The 12,176-nt window shown below is 42.5% G+C and overlaps 1 protein-coding gene across 1 annotated transcript in view; it reads left to right on the top strand.

Annotated features, from left to right (window-relative positions):
• The window catches only part of epha8 (eph receptor A8), a 93,397-nt gene that overhangs the window by 74,221 nt on the left and 7,000 nt on the right, over positions 1 to 12,176 (top strand). The window contains exons 7-16 of the mRNA XM_070837326.1: positions 893 to 1,048; positions 1,268 to 1,687; positions 2,824 to 2,948; positions 5,084 to 5,098; positions 5,960 to 6,122; positions 7,414 to 7,546; positions 9,526 to 9,593; positions 9,917 to 10,042; positions 10,630 to 10,815; positions 12,102 to 12,163. Coding sequence (XP_070693427.1) covers positions 893 to 1,048; positions 1,268 to 1,687; positions 2,824 to 2,948; positions 5,084 to 5,098; positions 5,960 to 6,122; positions 7,414 to 7,546; positions 9,526 to 9,593; positions 9,917 to 10,042; positions 10,630 to 10,815; positions 12,102 to 12,163 — 1,454 coding nt within the window. The remainder of the gene's footprint in view (positions 1 to 892; positions 1,049 to 1,267; positions 1,688 to 2,823; positions 2,949 to 5,083; positions 5,099 to 5,959; positions 6,123 to 7,413; positions 7,547 to 9,525; positions 9,594 to 9,916; positions 10,043 to 10,629; positions 10,816 to 12,101; positions 12,164 to 12,176) is intronic.

Below are 12,176 nucleotides of genomic sequence, written 5' to 3'. Positions count from 1 at the left end.
TGTGTGTGTGTGTTTCTGCACAGCAATAGTGAACATTTGCATGTGTACTCTGTTTCAGGTACAAGCATGAAAAGGTTTTATTCTTTTTCAAATGCATCTAAAAATGTTTCAGCCAGTAATTCAGAATACATTCTAACTATTCGCTTTGTTATAATTTCACTCATGTTGGTTATCCAATTTCATGGTTCTCTCAGCACCTTTGAAGTCTAAGCATCTAAAATGGCCTTCTATAAACTTAACAAGGAAAGGTTAGAAAAACACTGCATCTGTAAACTAACACTCAGCATTCTGGGGAAGCATAAATTACCCTGCGAGGAAGAGCAAACGCGAGCATGCCGTTGTCTGCTGCTGCTGCTTTCTGAGTGTATGTGAGGTTTACCCCTGCCCCATTTACCATAGCAGAAGCCTATTAACCGCTTGGAAAGAGAATATATTTATCAGAACCCCCTCCATTATTAATCAGTGCGGAGTTAAAAGTGAATATGTATCAGAGGAGCTGAATAAGGTTGAAACACGGTCTGGATTCTGAGGGTCTCACTGGGAGTATCAACAGTGCAGAGCCTTTTCAGCCCAAATCTGAGCAGAAAGAAGTCTGACTTTCATCTTCCCTGCTCTGTGGTCTCTACGGTTACAAGGCCTGTAATTATACATAGATTTGGAGGAGGGGGGGAAGAGGGGGCTATGTCCTAAAATGAATGCTTTGGCGGAGATGACACAGTTTTGAAAAAGTTGAAGCAACGTTGATATGCACAGCTTGCTATAGGAGTGTGATTCGTGTCTTTCTGGCTGCACTCTCTCTCAATTTTATCCTGGTCTGTGTGATTATGGGAGTGCAGAGCTCTTTCCTGCAAGCTCTCTATTTACTCTATTTATTCTCTCTCTCCCTCTGCAGCCTGTGAGGTGGGTTTCTATAAGCCGGTGGCGGGCGATGGCTTGTGTGGTAAATGTCCTCAGCACAGCCACTCAGAGACCAGAGCTGCCCTTTCCTGCCCCTGCGACTCTAACTACTATCGAGCGGCAGATGACCCACCAGCAGCTCCATGCTCCCGTAAGCACAAACACACGGTACACAAGATCACCTAATCCCACAGGCAAGAACACCTCCAAATAGTGCAAAGACATGTGCACACACTCGCACACACCCAGAACACACAGCAATTATGGAATGATGTGCCAAACTTATCTGTGCCTGGAAAATCCAATTTACTTTTTTAGACAGTGATCAAACCTGTGAATGAACTCAAACCTCCAACTGTCTTTTCTCCAGGCCCTCCATCTGCTCCAGTAAGTGTCATCTCTGTAGTCAATGGGACATCTGTGAATTTAGAGTGGGATCGCCCTCTGGATACTGGAGGTCGCAGCGACCTGCAGTACAGCGTGTTGTGTCAGAAATGCTCAGGGGAAGGAGGGCCCTGCGAGGACTGCACATCCTACCCGGGAAGTCCCGGTGGAGGGAAGACAGGGGCGAGTATTGGGGCTGGGGGAGGAGGGATGGTGGAGCGTTCGGGCACTGCAGCGGTTCGATTCATTCCCCGCCAGGCTGGGTTGACGGAACCCTGGGTGAAGGTGCTCAACCTTGTGGCACATACCAACTACTCCTTCCGCATCCAGGCCACAAATGCAGTGACACACCTGAGCAACGAGGCGTCACCTTACACCCTGGTCAATATCACAACGAACCAGGCAGGTAGGGTTCCGAACAATGATATACAGCCTTAGTGCATGACACATACAGTACAGGCCTTTTCCACTGTGGAGCTTAACAACTTAACCTAATTTGTATTCACCATCCTGGATCCGGCTTTTGTTTCCCTTGAAAGAGCAGCACTGCTCATGAAGTGATATTAACTCCAAGGTACTCTCAGGAGGATGAAAATCAACAATTTACTTGCAGAAACAACATGGCATCAATAAAGCAGGACACGTGTTTAACTAAGTCCTGCAAGGGTGCGTGCTGTGATATACCGGCTGCATGCTTTACATGCTATACGATTCTAAATCAGAATATCCAAGGATTTGTTACCTTGCTACACATTTGTCCATGTCCAACGGTAGGCTGCACAGTGCATACATAACTTAATCAAATGACAAAGTGAAAACGATATCCAAAATGCGTCCCCCTTGCTGTGCATTGCCCTCACACAACAAGCACATTCAAAACCGAAACTGATGCAGTTAGGATGCATTTATTGTAATGCGCAGTCATTGCAGCACACCTGTTTTTTCATGACAGGCCTACAGGTTCTTAGAAGTTCAGGGTATGGGGAGCTCCAGGCTATGGGTCGTTTGGTTCCTGTAGTGGAAAAAGTCTTTAGATGGGACAAGGATTGAACAGTACAGGGTGTGTTCACATGGATCAAGTTCATTCCCTGCGACTATAATGTCCTGAGTTCAAATCTGACCTTAAATCATTCACTGTAAATTATCCAAAAGAAAAGAAAGGGAGCAAAATCTTGTTGAATAAATAAACTTAGCTTTGTCTCTTCATCACATTCATTCTCTTCACCCCCTGCTGTCTCACGCTTTTTCATTTTTAATAAAAGTGCCAATCTTTGAAAGACTTCTACTGTCTCAACAACATTTTGTGCTGATAATGAAAAGCAGGTTGTTGGACACACACTTTCTTTCCATAAGGACTAGTTGGAGTAGCTGCCACTGTCAGCAAGCAGCACTTCTGTCCAACTTTCACATCGTGTGTGTGTTTCATTAAATGTAAACAGGACTTAACTGCAGGGTAATCTTATTGCTTTAATATATGTTGGCGTCATTTAGGAACCACATCTTCAATAGGCAGAGCAGTAACTTTTCCTCTTTCTTGTGCAGCCCCTTCTGAAGTGTTAGCGATCCGCCAGGAAAACACCAGTCAGAACAGTGTGACTCTGCTGTGGCACGAACCCAACCAGCCCAACGGAGTAATCCTGGAGTACGACATCAAGTACTATGAGAAGGTATTCAACTAACTGCTGCATCTGTGCCACTCAAGAGCTCCACTTAAAAAGCACAAAACCCATTTCAAGTAATTTGTTTTAGGCTTTAACATATTCTGTTTATTCTCCAAACACAACTACCATGAAACTATACAGGCGCTTATTAGAGGACGACAACTTACAAAGTCTCTGCTCTACCTGGAGAACATAAGCTCATTGTCTTCAAAGGGCTGCAGCTAAGCTGAGCCAAGATATTGTGAATGCAGAGGAGTGGCGGTTGGATAGACTCTGGATAACTTAATCCAAGAAAAAATCCGGCTGGCAGCTCAGCTAATTGAAAGGAAATGGGGGTCGAGAGAGTGAGTGCAAGAAGCAGGATGAGACGGTGTAGATTCCAACTTAGCAAAAGTGACAGTGACAGCAAGCGGCTGGCAGGCGCGTAAGCCTCGTGATGAGCTAATTGCTGTGAGTGTGTGTGTGTGTGTGAATGAGTACATGCATGCGAGTTTGGGCAAGGAGATGCATGTGTGTGTGATGATATAAATCAGCTAATTGCAGAGGGAACAGCCTGGGAACAGGCAGTCTCATAGCCAAACAAGCAGGATGGTGTGGGGAGTGCTGAAGGATTAGCTCGTCTCTTGCGCCGGTGTCTTAATCTGGCCTTGCTCGGGGGGCGAGACGCCTGGTGGGGGATTTCAAGTGGTCAAGTCAGCAATGTGCCTTTTTTTTAGGGTTTCTATACTACTGTACAAAACAACAATGAGTCACGGTGAGGGTGGCGGCCACTGCAGCAGCACACTGGTTGAGGATGATAATGAAGACAAAAAAGGCTCTTATGTCTATACCTACCACTTCTTCATAATTAGGCTCTTATCCTTTCTAAGGACACATGAATGATTCACTTGCTCTGCTGTTTAGATGCACTCTGCACCTCTAATTATTGTCGAACTTATGTTACCTCAACACCTATGAAATACCTCTGAATTCAGTTTCCAAAGATGCTGCAACGGGCAGACGAAACCAAGGTGAGGACAGCAAGGACGACGATGATGCTTGGTAGACTTGTTAATCAAGATTTCGAAAAAGAGAACACGTTCTTTCCAAACAACAAATGCCTCCCAATTTTAATCACTATTTACATAAAAAACTAAACTTTGCATGACAAATAAGGGTAACAATCTTGAGAGTTCACATTGATGAGCAAATGATCCATCAGAAATGAAGCTATCATCTGAGAGGAAACACGAATAAACAAACACTCCTCAAAGAGCCTGTCATCACGCCTGGCTAGAAGCAGATCAAAGTACGTCTGAGATAATTACCTGTCAGTTACGTTTGACGGACAAACAAGCTGGTCTTCATTTAAGATAATTTAAGATCAAGCATGATCTGCCCTTTTCCACCTCGTTTCAAGATACTGGTATTATCTAAAGAAACTCACAAATGGCACTGCATTGTTTGTGAAAGAAGTTTTTAAAAATACAAAAATGTGGTTTTGAAGAAGCAGTGGGATTATATTCTGTGTTTTATTCTTGAGCTAACAGTCAGTGGGGATGTCTAGATGAGAAACTATACTATGAGAACGATAGTGAGAAATAGTTTGTAACAAAATAATGAAATAAAATGACTCAGTGACTCAAAACTATCAACCAGTTAGAAATGAGAAAATGTTTGTCATTCGTGGAAAGTGACCCTTTAAATGGATCAGAGGATACGTTTTAGGGAAGGAAAGAAAACAATAAATTAACACCAATTAACAGTGATGTGCCATGTGTGTAAAAAGTGCACAGCCTCTCTCTCAACATGGAGAACAGACTTGCTGTTGTGTGATGGCTGCAGGTATCTACTCATTAATCCACTGGAGGGAAAGGAGCCTATGTTCTACAAATAGCTGTGGGCAAGTAACCTCATCAAACAGAGCGTCAGTGTTGATGCTCTTGCAAAACTCCAGATTACATTTAATGACGTGGATGGCAGTGAGACTCGGCTACTGATTAAAGTTCAAATCTGCCCACGGTGGCTTTTTTAGCTTGCTCATATTTGGTGTGACATTTATTTGGGTGACGTAAGAGCACAGGACAGAGCCCAAACGCAGGTGTCTATCAAGGCTAGGCACTGGACCAGGTAGAACCCAAAAACAAGACTACTGTCTACAGGTGTCTCTCCGACAGGTGAACAGTTTAATGAGGACTGACAGGCAAACAATACTTACGGACTTGAGCAAAGACAAAACACTTAACAAGATACAATAGATTCCTAAGGCTTGACAAGATATAATTGGCAACTTGAACACTCGACAAGACAATCTGACACAGGACGCAGGGAGACACAGATAATTTGTACACCAGGTAATGGGGAACAGGTGGAAACAATCAGGGCGGGGCAGACAATCACACAGACGGGAAACACACAAGTCAAGTTTAGTTTTCACAATAAAACAGGAAGTGAGAGACAAGCCCACACGCAAGTGAACACAGACAACTTAACAAACACGACGAGACATAACAGTGTCTTATGCCAACAGTGTGAGAGTTGCGACTGTGGACATAATTGAGGAGGCAGAGCTCAGCTCTGTCAGGCTCCAGCCCCGGTAACTGGTCAAATAAATGGCAGTTTAACCCCTGCCGATGGATCTTGCTACTTCACCTTATGATGCAAAAATCAAATTGACATCCAACCCATAAAGCTGGACTGCTCATTGATCTGCAGCATTACCTACAATGTCCTAAAATAGCAAACAGCAAAATCTCCCGCTGTGGACAAATGTATGGCATCTTCCCACCCAATCTGTACAATACAACTCAATACATTAATACATGGTTGCTCACCTCAAAGTGCCAATAATCCACAATTTCAAAATGACAATGTGAAAACAATCCACATCTGATCCACAACTTTACTCTTTTACTATCTGTAACGTGTTAATACGGAGCAGCACAGCTTATGATTTCTTCAATGCAGTCAGATCGTAAACTGGCCAACATGCCAATTGCTTCAAACCTAATCCTAAAATGATGCTTTTTCTTTAACAGAACAATGAAGAGCACAGTTACTCAACTCTGAAGTCTAAAAATACTAGCGCCCGTGTGTCGGGGCTGAAGCCAGGCACCAAGTACATTTTCCAGGTCCGAGCCAGAACGTCAGCCGGCTGCGGACGTTTCAGCCAGAATGTGGAGATCCTGACTGGAAAAGCAGGTGTGTGTGTGTGTGATGGTATATAGGAAATAAAGAAACAAAAAGGAGGCATACTGTGTAACTGAGTTGTTGCTTAAAACATCTTGCCTGCCTGGAGTCACACGGACCCTTCAGCAGTTATATGTTGTTTAATACAGTGGAAAAATTCCAGTAAGAAACAGTTTGATGTGTTAAAAGATTTGGCACAGAAAGCTTCTCAAAGCCAGACCAGACCTGCGTGGTTCTGGGCTAAAGGGGTTTGGGTGTCAGTGAGGCCGATAACCATCCCAGTCCAGCCCTGTGTTCCATTGATCTGCTCTTTGTTAGGGGGGGTCACCCCTGTCAGCAAAACTGCAGCCTATCCCAGCTTCAAACAGCTGTACACAGTCCTGGGCTTGGGTAGAAGCCTTTATAAGTCTGTCCACCTGAGGCAAGTACAACACCAAAAGTTAGGAAATACTAAAAAACCCTTTATTAGAACATTTTTCTTTCCTAATAGGGGATTTGGCAGACAGCGTGCAAAGAGACTCTAGGTCTGCAGAGCTAAACCTCCTGCCTGGTTGGAGTCCCAGTGCTGTTTCATTGACTAATAGTCTCCTTCCATTCTGCTGATCACTGGACCCCGACTCTCCTCCTCTTGATACTGATTCATTTTCAGACTCTGAGAACAAGAGGACTTTTCACATCCCCCTAGCTTACATGCTGAGTAATCAATAAGTCCTGAACTTTGTAAAAAACACACTGAGTAGCCTAAGTCACCTAAACTTATATATCAATGAAAGGTCTGGAACCAGGCCACTTTACGTGGTTTTTAGGCCTCTACAGTGTATTCAGTGACACTATACAGAGCCGTTGTGGCAGAAAATTGCCAATAATTTCCTCAGTTAGTTTTTAATTTGTTCAACAGACGCCTTGATAGCAAATGCGCTGTAATGTTTTTTTGTGATAGAGTGCATCGTACACGTCCGTGTAAGTGTTTCTGTGTATTACAGTGTACTTAAAGATAGAGGCTTCCTCACAAATGAGTCTGTGAAAACACTCAAAATAGATGACAACATTAGCTGAGTATTTCCTACCTACAGTGCCGTGGACAAACATGAGGTAATTAGAAAATGCCAAGCTCTTTAATAAAGCTCCAAATTCTTGTTTATCTTGTTTGACCAAGAACACTCTACCTGCCTTCTGTGTTTGCCAGTGTGTGTCAGTGTGTACATCAGTGTGTGTGTGTGTGTGTGTGTGTGTCAGTGTAAACTGCAGACTGCTGGTGGCACCTTTTCCCCGGCCAACACAATGTATTTGTGTGTGTTTCCAGCCCCTCTGCGCTACAACACCATGACCATTATTTGGATCTGCATGGCCCTGGTGTCCGGCCTGGTCACCTTCCTGGCCATCATCATCTGCAGGAAACGGCAAGGCTACACTTTACCACACTACCCATCGCTGCTGTGTGTGGAACACTTTCTTACACTACTTTAACGTGTCTCTCTTGTGTAATGTTGCTTGTGATCAAAGCCCTGTGTGTACTGTATTTCTCTCTGCTTTTTCCACATGTAGTATTGGCTACAAGTAAAATGAAATCAAGGCTGTAATTTCAAAAGAAACCCTAAATGTGGTGTCCAGCAATGGGAAAGGATATCACTTAAGCCTGTTTGAGAAGATAAAATACCTTTAGTCTACCCCTTGTCATGTTGAAATGTTCAAAATGCCAGAGCGCACAAATAATCTGCATGCTTTTCTATCAGTACTAATGACGACAAGTAGAGAGGAGTTTTGAAAGCTAATGCTTCAGCTTCTCTCATCTCTTCAGCCCTCCCTGTCTTCTCACTGTCTTATTTAGCTAATTTCCTAACTCATAATTTCCACCTCGTAGTGGATTTAATTATGTTGATTCATGTCCAGTAGCTTGCAAGCCAAACGTTCCCACTTATCCCATCAGCCCCCCCCTTTCCTCCCTTTTGATGTCTTCAACTTACATCTCTGTAGCACTGCACCAAGTAATTAATTTCATTGCACTTAATTAATTCATACTTGCATATGCATGTTAATTTTTTTTAAATTTCCATTCTGTTTGGAGAAGAAACACATTGGTGGATTTAGAGATGCTATCCAGGCAAAATCATGTTGTCATGACAGCGATGTCCTGGATATTTAATCCTGCTAAGATGGAGGATCGAAAAAGAAAGTCTTCATTGATTTTGGAATTTAGAATTGGAAATGCTCCTTTTGAACAAATAGCCTTAAAAAGTGAGGGAGATAATAATGAGGGCCACTGGCCAACTTACTATCAACACCAACCACTACACTGCCAATACCAAACAAAGCTAGTACATAGAGCACAAGTACAAAAACCTCAAAGATAATCAATCATGCTACCTCACCTGTCACTGGTGGAGTATACATTTTCAACATTTTATTTTGAAAACTAGAAGAGAATGAACTACTTCATTGTGAGCAAGTAGTCTAGTCTATGTGAATTGCTTGGCCAATGCTACACACTACTGAAAGCTGTAGACTCATTAGGGGCAAGAGAACAGGCATTATTATCACACATCTGTCCCAAATATATGGATTCGTAGGGGCCTACCAAACCTACCAGTAGGTTCAGGAGGCTGTTATTGCCCAAAACTGAACCAGCCCATATTCAAATTTATGGTTAGGTGGCAACATTTAGTGGCTGTTGTAATTATGAGGAGAGTAAAAGTGGGAATCAGGTGCTGTAGTATAAAGAGCAACAAAGTCCACGTAGGAACTTTCACCTAACACAGCAGTGTTCATGTCCTGTGTCACATACAGGACATGTCACATAACATAAGTAACATAACTTCCCTAGCTAGCATACTAATCCAAATCAGATTTTTTAATAAAACATATAGTTTTGGTGCCTAAATCTAACCAAAAAGAGACCATTTAATAAGGTAGAGCAGAGCTCATTTTATTCATTCTAATGGTAATGATAACAACTGATAATGGGCCATTTAATGGCCTGATAAGAAGAGGATCAGGTGGAACGTGGCTGTAAATCCTTTTGCTCTGTCTCTACTAAATGCCCTCCTGAGATGTGTTTATTGTGCCCTCTTAACATGGATGTTGATGTTAATCACTTTAGCTTGAAGACATGGATGCGTACCCATAGAAAAAAATATTATCCAAAAAAAGGGAACAACATAATCAGATATCTCAGAGATGGATCTCTCACTTCTTTTTTTGTTTTTCTCCTGACATCCTTCTCCCTCTATCTTATTGCCAGTGGAAAACCTAATTAACAGGGAGAACGGGTTGTTCCTTATAAATAACAGCATCACTAAGTGATAAATAGCTCTGTTGAAGTGAATAATTCATTATGAACAATTATTGATTTATTAATCATGAGCTGTGGTTAGAGTTTGATAGTCTGTGTGCGTGTCTGTGTGTGTGGTTTGTATAGACACTGTGGCTACAGCAAAGCCTTCCAGGACTCTGATGAGGAGAAGATGCATTACCAGAACGGTCATGGTATGTTTGAACCATTCCTCCATTACTACCAATAATAGATCAGATCGCATTTCTTGAAGAGGTCGCATTTTCATCCCCATGTAATAAAGTTCATCCTAAGAGCAAACAATTCTCATCACGCTCTGAGTGATTACAGGGCTGGAGCCCACAGGCCTTAGTCCCTGCATGCTGTTTATTCCCCCCCCCTCTCTCTCTGCTTCTTCCTGCGAGTCATTTCTTCCCTTTCATCAGGTTTTCCCTCCACACACCGGTGACAGGGGCTCAGATGTGATGTTGCTCTCATTCTCCGATATGTGACCAAATGCTAATGTTGTTTATCTTAGTGTCATTCCCCGACGCGAGGTTTTATATCGACCCGCACACATACGAGGACCCCTGCCAGGCAGTCCACGAGTTTGCCAGAGAAATTGAAGCTTCCAGGATCAAAATAGAGAAAATCATTGGTTCAGGTAAAACCATGAACTTGTGTGCGCTCACACACACAAGCAAAAACTCTCTCTCTCTCTCTGTCTCTTATACACACACACACACACACACACACAGTAAGAATCATTGGCTGAGCTAACTTAAAATCATTGGCCAGTGTAAAGGGCTGTGGTGTGCAGCAGAGAGGAGGATGGCAGAGCGGAATCAGAGCGTTGCGTGGGACTGTCAGTCAAAGCTCCTCAGACAGGAAGAGAATACTAACACAGTGTCAGCACCACAATGCACTGTTCTAGATATGACTCCTGTAGACATACAGAGGAGTATAAAATGTGGAACCGAGGGCGACAAATAATAGCGATCACACAAGATAAGAGTTAACGGGAAAGAGACTGATAGGTGACTAGCTTAATTCCTGTTTTTCACACATATGTAGACAGAGAGGATATAAGTGAATTTATTTCTCTTATCTAACCTAGCAAATTACCTAAAGGCACATTCTCATTCATAATTATGGCTTAACAGAAGTTAGGGGAGCAGCAGAGCACAGTGCATGTTGAGTGCAAGATTGATTGTATTTTGTGCTCAATTGGGATCTTGTGTGTGTGTTTAGGGGAGTTTGGGGAGGTGTGTTATGGACGCATGAGACTCCCGGGGAAAAGAGACATCCCGGTGGCCCTGAAGACCCTGAAGGCAGGATACTCAGAGAAGCAGAAGAGGGACTTCCTGGCTGAGGCATCCATCATGGCCCAGTTCGACCATCCGAACGTTATCCACCTGGAGGGAGTGGTAACCCAGAGTACGCTGCCATTAAAACCACGTATTAGTTTAAAGCTGGATCATTGACCGCAATGTTATAGCCGTGCCAGAAAATCTGGAATATTAACGACTTAAGCATAATAACTAATGATAAAAATGCATTTTTAGGTTACATACATGTCACAGGCTTAGTTGGGACTTAAAAGTTGTTGTTTTTTTAGTTCTAATTAAGGCTATCCATTCACACTATGGTGAAGTGAGCCCATAGTTATTCTGTGGTGGACTTTGGCAGAGATTAGACAATAAGGCCTCCTTGAGCACCTCTATGCTCATGAAAAGACAGGAAACGATCAGGAAAATGGCTTAACATCTGCTAGGGAGCTTAAATCACGTGGGACTATTATAAGTTGTTGTCATTTCTAATGGTGAAAGAGAATCTCCTCTGCGGTAATAATCCTAGAAGACAGATGATACCAGGAGTGTAAATGTGTCCATACTCATTGCTTTCTGGAAACATTAAAGATTGTTTCCCAAACAATGTACTTTAAAGGGGTCATTTAAATACTTAATATTAGAAAACTCAACACGTTTTTCACTGAGAATGATTTCAAACGTTCTACTCCCACATTTCTTAGAATGGAACTGAAACAAAGGGAGGTCTGTGGATCAACATCAGACAGTGTTTTTGAACACGGAAACACTGTCGAGTGTTTCACCTGCATTTTCAGAAGCTTTGAGTTTCACAGACCACTTGCTATTCATCTGAATTGTATTGTGGTGGTGGCAGAAGTCTCATGCTGTGTCCCTATACTATACACATAACAGCTGTATGTGGCGTGTCTATACTGTTTTTGCAGTCAGTATACAGAAAGTGAAGCAATATGCGCAACTATAAAATTCCATTAAACTTCACAGAGAAAGAAAAATGACTTTCAAGAGATTTGACACTCATGTTTGTTATTGTCCAAGTTGTACCTGGAACTGTCTCACCATCATTCAGATGGCAACCACTATGTATTATTTGTGCACTGCATTGTGGGACAACAGTATACACCAACAGAACAGATAAAAATGAATATGACCTTCTACGACCTTATTCTCGTAACATATACTTCATACTAAAAGTGCAAAAGTTGGACACAGTCCTCGAAACCTCACTCAAATAAAAGAGGAGAGGAGAAAAGAGAAGATAACTTTTTTTTGGGTGAAAAATACAGAAAACAGTAAAAATCTAATCAGTGTACAACATGCATGTAAATACATACATGTAGTACACTGTATGTCCTGTAGATATGCAGCTCTGAGGGTTCCTGTTTGTTTCCTTAGGCAAACCGGTGATGATCATTACAGAGTACATGGAGAATGGCTCCCTGGACTCCTTCCTCAGGGTTCGTATTGAAT

Source organism: Pempheris klunzingeri, chromosome 2 (assembly GCF_042242105.1).
Source record: "Pempheris klunzingeri isolate RE-2024b chromosome 2, fPemKlu1.hap1, whole genome shotgun sequence".
Lineage (NCBI taxonomy): Eukaryota > Metazoa > Chordata > Actinopteri > Acropomatiformes > Pempheridae > Pempheris > Pempheris klunzingeri.
Note: the sequence above shows the minus strand (reverse complement) of the source record. Positions and strands in the feature narration are given on the sequence as shown.